Raw genomic sequence first — 13,521 nt, forward strand, 5'->3', positions numbered from 1 at the left:
CTCTGCTGCTGTGTCTTGCACTTTTGTCTATGGTTTATGTCAGAAAAGCATCATGTCTATGGAAATACAACCGTGAGGAGTTGCTGTCCATCAGGAGGACCACATGTGGCAATTTAGGACCATCTGCCAACATTCCAGAAGGATATACAGGTTGTAAACAACACTGGATCGCCACCCTGGGGAAATACACCTAGCACAGGGAGACGGAGAACAGGGGTGCTCTCCAGGTTCGGGACACGGCCCTATCGGCCCTCACTACCAGCACTGATCTTATCCAACGTGTGATCCCTCAAAAATAAAATGAATGAACTTTTGTCATTAACACAAACCCGACAGAGACTACAGAGACTGCTCAGCCTTCTGCTTTATCGAGACATGGCTGGATCAATCAGTCCCTGATCAAGCGGTAACCCCCCTGGCTTCACTATCTTCACAGCCGACAGGTCAGTCAAACTATCTCACAAGTCTAAAGGCGGAGGTATTTGTCTCATGGTCAATCAGTGCTGGTGTAACAACTCAAGAATCCTTCGTCGCTACTGCCCTTATGATCTTGAATTCATCAGTTTGAATTGTAGACCATATTACCTTCCAAGAGAATTCGCTTCAATTTTATTAGTTGCTGTTTACATTCCACCACAAGCTAATGCTAACACAGCCATTAGCAAACTCTCGCAACACATTTTCTGTGTTGAAAACTCCAACCCTGACACGTCTGTCATCGTGTAAGGAGATTTCAACCATACGAATCTGTCCCTTGAACTACCTAACTATGAACAACAAGTTACTTGCCATAGCAGAGAAAACAAAACATTGGCTCACTGCTACATCTCAATTTCGAATGCTTACCGTGCATTTTTGAGGGCCCCACTGGGGAAGTCTGACTACGATGTGTTACTCCTCATCCCAAAATACAAACAAAAGCTTAAATCCATCAAGAAAACAACCAAATCTGTCAGGTCCAGGTCTTTGGATGCCATTGAAACGCTTCAAGGGTGCTTTGAATGAACTAATTGGAACATATGTATTTAGTGCAGCTTGTGACCCCCTTTATGAACTCACTGACACAGTGACGTTATACATCCAAGTTCTGCGAGGAAATGCGCATCCCTGCCAAAACAGTGACATTGTATGGCAATAAAAAACCCTGGTTCTCCAAAGAATTACACCTCCTACACAAAGAAAAGAACCGGGCATACAAAAACAGAAACAGGGATCAGTACAAAGCAGCCAAGTATAAGTTGCATGCTGCAATAACAAAAGCAAAGTCTAGCTATGCAACAAAACTTGAACAACAATTCTCTTCCAGTAACTCCAGCTCAATATGGAAAAAATCTTAAGGAAATGACAGATTACAAAAAAATGCCCCTGCTCCCCTCCAGATAATGACCATAACCTCCCTGATAAATTACATAATTTTTATGCAAGGTTTGAAAAACATATTCCACTTGCCACCCCCCCCCTTCTCCCACTCCAATGCCACCTTTCTGCATCCAAGAGGATGAGGTGAGAGCAACATTCAAGAAGCTGAACATTAAGAAAGCAGCAGGGCCAGACGGCATCAGTCCTGCTTTGTTAAGCCACTGTGCAGCACAATTGGCCCCAATATTTTCCATCATATTTAACACCTCTCTAAGCCAATGTACAGTCCCACAGTGCTTCAAACACTCTACCATCATTCCTGTGCCAAAGTCCTCAAAGATCACCTACCTCAATGACTTCAGACCAGTTGCTCTAACATCTGTGGCCATGAAAGCATTTGAGCGCATCATTCTGTCACACTTGAAATCTTGCACCTCCCCAGTGATGGACCCATATCAATTTGCCTATCAAGCCAACCGATCTGTTGAGGATGCAGTTAGCATAGCCCTTTATCATGCCCTGCAACACCTGGAATCACCAAATACCTACGCACACATCCTGTTCATAGACTTTAGTTCCACCTTCAACTCCATCAACCCACTCAAACTCTTTACCATACTTTTGGATATGAACATTGACCCAGCCATATGCCACTGGATTTGGAGCTTCCTGTGGAATAGGCCACAGAGAGTGAAGGTTAATAACCTAACCTCACACCCTCTTACCCTCAGTACAGGTGCTCCTCAGGGCTGTGTTCTCTCCCCCTAGCTCTTCTGACTTACACCACCCACTTTACATCCATGGATAGCTCTGTGAAAATAATAAAATACGCAGACGTCACAACCATTGTAGACCTCACCTCCAACAATGATGAAACCCAGTACCGCACTGCAGTAGACCAAGCTGTCACTTGGTGTGCAAACAACAACCTTCTGCTTAATACAGCCAAAGCCCAAGAACTCATTATTGACTTCCGATGCACACCAAATCCTAAAACAACCATACAAATGCGGAGACCCCATCACCATCACGACTCTTAAATTCCTTGGAACATACATCAGCAATAACCTGAAGTGGAAAATCAACACAGAACACATCATTGCAAAAGCTCAACAACGACTCTACTTTCTTAGGCAGCTTGAAAAATACCAGATCAAACATCAACTGCTCGCTCTGTTTTACTCGGCCATTACTGAATCCATCATAACATCTTCTATTACAGTATGGTACGGTGGCAGGGACAGTCAAACACGGAAAAAACTGCGGCGGATTGTCAACAAGGCATCCAAAATCATAGGCAACCCACTCCCCTCAGTTGAATCTCTACATAATAACCGGACTATAAAACAAGCAAAGAAGATCATCTCCAACCCCTCACATGCTGCTCATCACCTCTTCCAGCTCCTTCCCTCAGGGAGGCGCTTCAGGTCACTGTCCACTAAGACAACACGCTTCACAAACAGTTTTTTTCCCCTAGCCATCAGGACTCTGAATTCTTGCCTATAGTCCCCTCCTAACACACCATTGGCCTAAATACCACCATTCACGTAATTGTAATGCACAATATGTTTATTTCTATTATTGTGTAACTGTGTTGTTCGTGATAATATGTGGAGTGTCCGTTGTTGTCCATGTATGTATTATGCTGCAGAGTTTGTGTACCAAAAACAAATTCTTAATCTATCCATCCATCCATCCATCCATCCATCCATCCATCCATCCATCCATCCATCCATCCATCCATCCATCCATCGTCTTAGCATCCATAGACCTGAAGGATGCTTATTTCCTTGCTGCGTATGGGGCAGCGTAGCCACATACTGGTCAGAGTTCCCGTGTCCACAGTGGAAAGTGCCTACAATGGGCATGCGAACGTCGGAACTGGACCTTCAGAGTAGTGGAAGAAGGTTCCCTGGTCTGATGAGTTCTATTTTCTTTTAGATCACGTGGATGGCCGTGTATGTGTCTGCCGTTTATCTGGGGAAGTGATGGCACCAGGATGCACTGTGGGAAGACGACAAGCTGGTGGAGGGAGTGTCATCACAATCAGAATCAGAATACTTTATTTATCCCCGAGGGGAAATTGAGTTCTATTACAGACACTCACACTCTAATAACTAAAAACTAACAAGATACAAGATAAGAAAATAGAAACAGAAACAAACAGAAATAAAAGATAAATAAGAAATAGAAATAAGAACAAAATATATCAACAAACATGGTGCACATAACACTCTATCTATACTGCACTACCACAGCACACAACAAGCAGCACAAACAAAACTCAACAGGGCCAATCCAATGACCATTAACTCAGAGTGTCTGACAGTCTGAGTCTGAGGGAGGAGTTGTAAAGCTTGATGGCCACAGGCAGGAATGACCTCCTGTGGCGCTCTGTGGTGCTTTTCAGCATAATGAGTCCATTACTTAAAGTCCTCTAGCGCCCAACCGGCATATCATGGAGTGGGTGGGAGACATTGTCCATGATGGCACGTAAAACAGCATCCTCCTCTCAGAAACCGCCGCCAAATAATCCAGTTCCACCCCCACAACGTCATCGGCCTTGTGGATCAATTTTTTGAGCCTGTTTGCATCTGCTATCCTCAACCTTCTGCCCCAACACACAACAGCAAACAGGAGAGCACTGGCCACCACAGACTCATACCACATCCTGAGCATTGTCTGGCAGATGTTAAAGGACCTCAGCCTCCTCAAAAAGTAGAGACGGCTCTGTCCCTTCTTGTAGAGGGCATCAGTGTTCTTAGCCCAGTCCAGTTTATTGTCTATATACACCCCCAGGTATTTATAGTATTCCACAATGTCCACACTGACCCCCTGGAAGGAGACAGGGGTCCCAGCTGTCATGTCCCTCCTCAGGTCAACAACCAGCTCCTTTGTATTAGTCACGTTGAGCTGCAAATTGTTCTGCTCACACCACGTGACAAAGTTTCCCACCACAGCCCTGTACTCAGCCTCCTCGCCATTACTGATGCATCCGACTATAGCAGAGTCATCAGAGAACTTCTGAAGATGGCAGGACTCTGTGTGGTAATTGAAGTCCGTGGTGTAGAGGGTGAAAAGGAAGGGAGACAGGACTGTCCCCTGCGGAGCCCCAGTGTTGCTGACCACTCTGTCTGACACACAGTGTTGCAAGCACACATACTGTGGTCTACCAGTAAGGTAGTCAACAATCCAGGACACAAGGGGGCATCTACCTGCATTGCTGTTAGCTTCTCACACAGTAGAGCTGGCTGGATGGTGTTGAAGACACTGGAAAAGTCAAAGAACATGACTCTTACAGAGCTTGCTGGCTTATCCAGGTGGACATTCCTGTTAAGCAGGAAAATAATGGCATCCTCAACTCCCAGTCAGGGTTGGTAGGCAAACTGGAGGGGGTCTAAGTATGGCTTGATCATGGGCCGAAGCTGCTCCAGGATGAGTCTTTCCAGAGTCTTTATGATGTGTGAAGTCAATGCTACCGGTCTGTAGTCCTTGGAGTCCCTGGGATGCGACGTTTTAGGCACAGGAATGAGGCAGGATGTTTTCCACAGTACGGGGACCCTTTGAAGTCTAAGGCTCATGTTGAAGACATGGTGAAGCACTCCACATAACTGAGGGGCACAGACTTTGAGCACCCTGGAGCTAACACCATCCCGGCCTGCCGCCTTGCATGCGTGAAGTCTCAACAACTGTCTTCTGACATGGTCAACCATGAAGCACACTGTAGGTGTTACAGGTGGGGGGGCATCAGGATGGAGAGGGCCATTAGTCCAGGAACCCGGGGGGGGGTTAGTAGTGCCCCCACTGGAGGCTGGGGGGATGTAGGGAGGAGGAGGGGGAGGGAGGGGCAGTGAAGTTGACGGTTGGTGAGGGCAGGCAACAGATGAGACAGGGGAGGACGGGGAGCGGTCATTGTGTCAAATCTGTTAAAAAACACATTAAGTTCATTGCCCCTGTCCAAGCTGCCCTCCACTCCTCTGCTGCCAGTCGGCCTGAAACCAGTGATGGTCTTCATACCACTCCAGACCTCTCTCATCTTGTTCTGTTGGAGTTTTTGCTCCAACTTCCTCCTGTAGTTATCTTTAGCCTCCCTGATTCTCACTTTAAGGTCCCGTTGTATTTTCTCAACTCCTCCTTATTGCCAGCTCTAAAGGCCTTCTTCTTTTCGTTCAGGATGGCTTTGATGTCCTTCGTTATCCATGGCTTATTATTTGAATAACAATGGACAGTCTTTTCAGGGACAATGCAGTTCACACAGAAGTTTATATAGTCGGTGACACACCCTGTGATCCCATCCAGGTCATCCCCGTGTGGCTCACAGAGAGCCTGCCAGTCTGTTACCTCAAAACAGTCCTGGAGTTTCACGCAGACCGCCTCCAACCATTTTCTCATTGTTTTTGTGGTCACAGGCTGCCGTTTTACAAGGGGCACATAGAAGGGGTTCAGATATTCTAGGTTGTGATCTGACTTACCCAGGGGAGGGAGGAGAGAAGAGCTGTAAGCCTCTTTCATGTCAGCATACATCAAGTCCAGTGTCCTCTCCTCTCTGGTTGTGCAGTTCACATACTGGGCAAAGTCGGGCAGGGTTTTCACCATGGAGACATGGTTGAAGTCACTCGAGATTTTTAGGGCACTCGGGTGTTGTATCTGAAGATGAGCTATGGCGGTATGAATGACGTCACACGCTGCCGTCGGGTCTGGCCATTCATGTGGATGTCAATTTGACATGTTCCATCTACCTAAACATCGTTGCAGATCAGGTACACCCCTTCATGGCAATGGTATCCGCTGATGGCAGTGGCCTCTTTCAGCAGGATAATGCGCCCTGTCATACTGCACACATTGTCCGGTAATGGTTTGAGTAACATGATGCAGTGTTCAAGGTTTTACCCTGGCCTCCAAATTCTCTAGATCTCAATCCAATTGAGCACCTGTGGGATGTGCGGAACTGACAAGTCCGATCCATAGTGGTTCCACCTCATAACTTACAGGACTCGAAGGATCTGCTGCGAATGTCTTAGTGCTAGATTCCATAGGACACCTTCAGGAGTCTTGTAGAGACCATGCCTTGGCGGGTCGGTGCTGTTTTGGCGGCACACAGAGGACCAACAGCATTAGGCATGTGGTCATAATGTTTTGCCTCATCAGTGTACATTTGTAGGCTACAGAGGTGGTTCACTCATGAGTGTTTGGACCCAAGACAACACAAAGTTGATCGCAGTTGATTGTTCAGAATCAGAAATACTTTATTCATCCCCAATGGGAAATTGGGCCAAATGTAGCATGAATTCAGGGAGCACGTGGGAATCGAACCTGAGTTCCCCGCACCATAGTCAACTGCACTAACCAGTCAACTAAAGGGTCCAACCCGTTAGCCAAGGGCCAGTGAGTCTACACACCCGTGATCGTTACACTGTTACACGACCCCCCACCTTCGACCCCCCACCTGCATACCAGCTCCCCCTCATGCCTCTGAGCACATATGCATCCCACCACTGCCACCAAATGTAGTGTGTATTCAGGGAGCAGGCGGGAATTGAATCTGACTTCCCCGCATTGCGGGCGACTATGTTAACCAGTAGACTAAAGGGTCCGACCTGTAAAAAATCCCCTCTATTTATACTATTATGTGAAGATCGATAGGTAGATGGATAAATATACTTTTATACTATGCTAATTGTGGAGAAAGTACTTTTATTGGTATCATTAATTATGTTACCATTGTACAAATAGATAGATGGATCAAAGCTGTGTCCAGATGAACTGATTCAACTTTTTTTTTCCATTCAAATTTGTTTAGCAAAAATGATAAGCAACTCCCACTTTAACTGACAGAAGTGTTTTGATTCATAATTTCCAAGTTATGAATGTCTGTTCAACATTTGCACACTTTTTATTTGAATCTTTGAAACTTTAAAAGATCATTACACTTAAAAGCTCTTTCAAGTCAAAATCTATATATTTTTTAAGTTACGTTAAATTTAATTACTATGAACTGTTTCTGATTGGCTGTTTCAACACCTGCAGTTTAAACAGCCATTCTACTCTAATCTAGCAGAAATTTCACACAATATGCTTCTCTCACACCTGTTTCCTCTCGTCTCCCCTCCTACATTAATAATTGTGTGAATTTTCATTCATAAAATTCATAAGTTTTTACCCCAGTCTTTGAATTTTTTTTGTACTTTTGCAGGGTATAACTACTGCAGCAATCATTTCTGATAGACTTTCCCTTTTGATAGACTTTCATAAGATTAATCAATTTTACTCCCAACAATCCGACAATTCTGACAACCCTTTGTACTCATTTTTATTCATTGGTTGTAGGTTATATTCCACTGAAATTCCAACTCTATTTAAGCTGATAATACCTGTACAGGTGCACTGAACTAATAAGCTGTCCCAAATCAACATATTCATTTTGTTTTTCAAAACACATTAAGAGCATTCATTTTTAGAGAAAAATTAACTTTTGGATTTTGATCCACTTGTGCAGTTTTCAAACTTTCGTTAAACCTTTTTAAACTCACAACATTTATATTTTTAAGGTTCATTACACTCAACAGCTATTTGAACTCAATGTTCCTGCTTTCAAACTTAAATTAAACCCAATTACTAAACATTAGTAATTATTTCACAAGTAGTTTGTATAACAAATAACACAACAACAGCTGAAAGCTATTTTCAACAATAGCTTTCAGCCTGCCTACGCACTTTCTTCAGGAACTGCATTTTCTAGTTAACATAGCCACAAGTGGCAATTAGCAGGGTCCAAGCACCTGACAACTTAGGCGCAGGTGTAATCTGGATGTATATGGGAGTATGATCCCTGTGATTTTTTTAGTGTTTGAGATCCTAATACTTTGAGATGGAAAACCATATGGTCTATACAAACCAAAACCCTCACACCACGAGAACAGCTTCTTCCCTGCAGCAGTAGTAGCCTTTCTAAAAAGCCCCCAGACAACCACGGATCCTAACATTGATGCCCACCCACCACGACCCACTTTTATCTTCCCTACTGTGCTCTCTTGCACCAACATCAGGAGCAAAGAAAGTTGAATCAGTTCACCTGGACACAATGTTTATTGAGAGAGAAATGTTTCAGCACTCATCTAAGTGATTAGGGTGGGGATACCTGCAGTCAGTCAGCCATCCATATGACTGGATTATCCACTATTTTGAATTTATTTCAAAAAATGCTTTTCACTACTACTCCTACAAATTTGGTCCAATCTTAACCAAATTTGGCACATGTTCTCACTGGACCACTGCTCACAAACGTTCTCTGTGTGGAGTGTGCATGTTCTCCCAATATCTGCGTGGGTTTCCTCTGAGGGCTCCTTTTTCCTCCCACAGTCCAAAGACATGTAGGTCAGGTGAATTGGCCATACTATATTGTCCCTAGGTATGAATGTGTGTGTGTGTGTGTGTGTGTGTGTGTGCGTGTGTTGGGGGGGGGGGGGCTGTGATGGCCTGGCAGCCTGTCCAGGGTGTCTCCCCGCCTACTGCCCAATGACTGCTGGAATAGGCTCCAGCATCCCCGCGACCCTGAGAGCAGGATAAGCGGAATGGATGATGGAGGGATATATATGTATATATATATATATATATATATATAATCCAGTGATTCAAGTAAATTCTTTATGAGACAGTACAAGTTTGTTTCATGTCATAAGCAATCATCAGCTTATGGCATGAAACAGGCTTGTACTGTCTCATAAAGAATTTACTTGAATCACTGGATTATTTTGCTCCTTATTTGTTGAGCACTTTTCCTACCGTTGAGTGTTTCTTTTAACAAAGTTATATATACACTACCGTTCAGAAGTTTGGGATCACATTGAAATGTCCATATTTTTGAAGGAAAAGCACTGTACTTTTCAATGAAGATAACTTTAAACTAGTCTTAACTTTAATAACTTCAGTCACTAGCGACAAGTATTTTATATGTAACTCAGCCATAGTAAGCAGTACAAACTTTCTAATCGTCAGTACTGAACACAGATGAAAATACACGAGCTCATGGTGCTGTCACATATAGCTGATGCGCTTTAAAATGAACGACAGTCTAAGGAGGTCCATTCCATTCACTTCCATTGTATTTATGATCATGTAGTGTCTTGGTATCAGGATTTCAGAATCAGAATTAGAATCAGAATACTTAATTCATCCCCGAGGGGGGAATTGGGTTTCAAATATTAAACTGTCACAGGGACCATACTCCCACATATGTCTTGATTATGCCCGTGCCTCATGGGCCATCAGGTACTTGGACCCCGCTAATTGCAGCTTGCAGCTATATTAATGTCTGCGATTCATAACCCTCGAATATTATTAGCAGCAAGTAATCAATGTCGTATGTCGGGACCGTTATACACTATTGTGTGGGTTGGTAAATGCAGAACACTGGACTAAAGCACTACTTATTCCTTCCTATCACTTTATAACCAATGATATACAGTTTGCCACAAAATTGGATTTACATATAAGCCTTGTGCATGTAAGTTATATTTATTGCTTTCTGTCATTTGTTCCAATTCCCCAAGACAACCAATACTACTACACAAAGTCAACTTACTTTACTTGGAGAGAAAACTTTCTGATTGTGATACGACTAAAGCAAAATGAGGCCCGCTAACTGAGAACAGAACACAGCTGACTGGGATCCCTAGTGAGGCGGAGATGGGTACAGCAGGACTGCAACAGGTACAAGAACAGGAATATACTTGAGCCACTTTATCAAACTTGGTACACAAATATGACAGAAAATATAGACCACTTTTCCTTTCTTACCCTTTGGACAGTCACTTTACTCCAAGTGGGTGCAATGTTAATTCCAAGGTGGCTGGAGATTGCCCTGGAGGCAGCTGCTAGAAGGTACTCCTGTGAAACTTCCTCTGGGTCCCCAAAAACTTCCTCAAACCAGGCTCCACCCATCATCACCTGGGAGAAAGAACCATAAAAATCCTGAACAAGAATGTAAGGGTAAACACAAAACTTAATTTAAAAAATTTGTTCAATTTACAATCCTTTAAATGCAACAGCCTTTTTCAATATTTTGTGTGGCATATTTAATATTATATCGTAGTGACCTACTTGCAGGTTACATATTCAACATGCGGGCCAGAGACAGTCCCTTTAAGACAGTGGGCGGGGGTTAGCAAAGGGTATTGTGGGTAGACACGAGGCTGAAATTTAGCGGAATGAACTGCTGACTTAGATTTAGTTGCAGGAAATAAACGACCCCACGGCTGTGTGGTCAAAAGGAGAAGTGGTCTCATCTGCTTTCTTTTATCCTCCACATTGGTGACCCCGACATGAGCCATGGCGAATGAAGCTACCAGTGCAGCAGCAGTGGCTAACACCGTCACGCTCAAACTGCCTGACTCCTGGGAAATGGCTGCGGCAGCATGGTTCGCTCACATTGAAGCCCAGTTCGCTATTAAGAACATCACCGTGGATGTGACCAAGTACTACTACATCGTGGCGGCACTCGGAACATCTACGGCGTCACGGATATTTGGCCTGCTGCAAGCCCCGCCACCTGTGGATAACTACGGTACGATTAAAAGACAACTGCTGCAGGCTTTTGAGCTAGCAGAGGTGGAGCGGGAGGACTGGTTGTTTTTGCTGCAAGGCTTGGGAGACGGCAAGCCATCGGAGCTAATGGACAAGATGCTGAGTATGCTGGGTTCGTGTGACCCCGCCTTCCTTTTCGGCCAGCTGTTCCTCCGTCAGCTTCCCTCGCACGTCCATGCTGCCTTGGCTAGCTCCAAGTTGTCCACCACCAGCAACTTTCGGGAGTTGGCCGTGGAGGCTGAAAGGATTTTTCTCGCCAGCCGACAGCACTGTGCGACCGGTCTGCTGCCTGCCCACGCTCTTCCACCGCCGCCGGTTGAGGCTGCGGTTGTCACTGCGGCAGCAGTTTCTTGTCGGTAGCAGGACTCAGGGGAACTGTGCTTCTACCATTCTAGGTTTGGAACCAAAGCCAAGCAATGCCGTGCACCATGCACTTTCAACAGGGAGGGAAAAGCCACGGCCCGTGCTCAGTAGTAGCCCTGAGCATTGGCCAGGAAGGCAGGCTGCTGTTTATTCAGGACACCATCTCTGGCCAGCGTTTGCTAGTTGATTCAGGCATGCAGCGGAGCATCCTGCCTGTGACACGAGTGGACGCGATGGCTGGCAGATTCGGCCCCCCTATGGTGCTGCTAACAGCACCCCCGTACGCACCTATGGCACGAGGTATGTGGAGGTGGTTTTTGGAGGTCGGCGGTTCGGCTGGGACTTTGTAATGGCGAAGGTGTCCATTGCCCTCCTGGGTGCAGATTTCCTGCGCACTTATGGACTGTCGGTATATGTTAAAAACCGCCGCTTGATTGACGCCGTCTCCTTATGCTCCTACCCATGTATGCTGGGGGAGGCGGGTCCCATTGGCTTGTCCAACATGATAGCCACCGGGGATGAATTTCAGCGTCTGTTCGCTGAATTTCCGGAACTCACAACGCTCATCTTCTCATCAGCAGTCGCCAAGCATGGAGTGGAACACTACATCACCACCACGGGCCACCCAGTCTACGCCCGTGCACGACGCCTCGACCCAGCCAAGCTCGCCATCGCCAAGGAGGAGTTTGCCAACATGAAGCGCCTCGGCATCGTGCGCCGCTCCGACAGTCCATGGGCCTCCCCCCTGCATATGGTCACGAAGGCTAACGGTGGCTGGCGCCCATGTGGTGATTACCGTCGCCTCAACAACACCACGACGCGAGACCGCTACCCCATCCCACACATCCAGGACTTCTCCGTGCACTTGGCGGGGGTGGTCATCTTCTCCAAGGTGGACCTCGTGCGTGGATACCACCAAGTGCCGGTCTGCTGACAGGATGTGCCAAAGACGGCAGTAATCACGCCGTTCAGCCTGTTCGAGTTCCTGAGGATGCCGTTTGGGCTCAAGGGGGCTGCACAGACCTTTCAGCGGCTCATGGACTCTGTGCTGCGAGATATGCCGTTCCTGTTTGTTTACCTGGATGACATTCTCGTGGCCAGTACGTCTGCAGCGGAGCATCTGGTCTACCTCCGGCAGCTGTTTGAACGGCTCAGCCAGCATGGGCTCATCGTCAACCCGACAAAGTGCCAGTTGGGCCTGCCAACCATTGATTTCCTCGGGCACCGGGTTACAAAGGACAGAGTAAACCTCCTCTCCAACAGGGTGGATGCCGTCGTCAGGTTCCCACGCCCAAACACGGTGAAGTCCCTGCAGAAGTTTCTCGGCATGGTGAACTTTTACAACCGGTTCATTCCCCAGGCAGCTCATCTCATGCGCCCCCTGTATGAGGCTTTGAAGGGTAAGGACCCCAAGGGCCCAGTGGACTGGTTGGAAGAGAGAAACCGGGCGTTTGAGGACACTAAGGTTGCGCTGGCTGACGCCGCCTTGTTGGCGCACCCATCACCAACTGCCCCAGTAGCACTCACCATGGATGCCTCAGATTACGCCGTGGGGGCAGTGTATGAGCAGTGGGTGGGCAGAGCCTGGCAGCCGCTTGCTTTTTTTAGCCACCAGCTGTGCAGCAGTAAGAGGAAATTCAGTACCTTCGACCGGGAGCTTCTTGGCCTGTTTCTCGCCAACCGCCGCTTCCGGTTCCTGCTGGAAGGCCGCCGGTTCTCTGTGTTTGTGGACCACAAGCCGCTGACATTCACCATGGCCAAAGCCACCGAGCCATGGTCTGGGCGCCAACAGTGCCAGCTCTCTTACATCTCCGAATTCACCACTGACATCCGGCACGTCGCCGGCAAGGACAACTTCGTCACCGACTGCCTCTCCCGGGCGATGTTGGGGGCCATCTACTTGGGACTTGACTACACAGCCATGACTACAGACCAGGCTGCTGACATAGAAGTGCAGGCCTACCGGACTGCTGACACGAGGCTGCAATTGAAGAATGTGGTGTTCGACGACGCCGGGGTCACGCTTCTCTGACATCTCCACGGGTCAATCCTGGCCCATGGTGCCCACGGGCTGGCGGCAACGGGTTTTCGACCCCATCCATGGCCTTTCACACCTAGGCGTGAAGGCGTCAACGAAGTTGATGGGGGCCAAGTTCGTGTTGCATGACCTCAGGAAGGACGTCAAGGACTGGGCAGGCACCTGCGTGGCGTGTCAGC

At 46.8% G+C, this 13,521-nt stretch overlaps 1 protein-coding gene across 3 annotated transcripts in view; it reads right to left on the reverse strand.

Moving 5' to 3' along the window:
- ppox (protoporphyrinogen oxidase) overlaps nucleotides 1–13,521 on the reverse strand; it is a 139,194-nt gene that overhangs the window by 16,043 nt on the left and 109,630 nt on the right. For all 3 annotated transcript variants that reach the window (XM_056285920.1, XM_056285919.1, XM_056285918.1), the window contains one exon: nucleotides 10,156–10,305. In XM_056285920.1, coding sequence (XP_056141895.1) covers nucleotides 10,156–10,305 — 150 coding nt within the window. The remainder of the gene's footprint in view (nucleotides 1–10,155; nucleotides 10,306–13,521) is intronic.

This window comes from Lampris incognitus, chromosome 9 (assembly GCF_029633865.1).
Source record: "Lampris incognitus isolate fLamInc1 chromosome 9, fLamInc1.hap2, whole genome shotgun sequence".
NCBI lineage: Eukaryota > Metazoa > Chordata > Actinopteri > Lampriformes > Lampridae > Lampris > Lampris incognitus.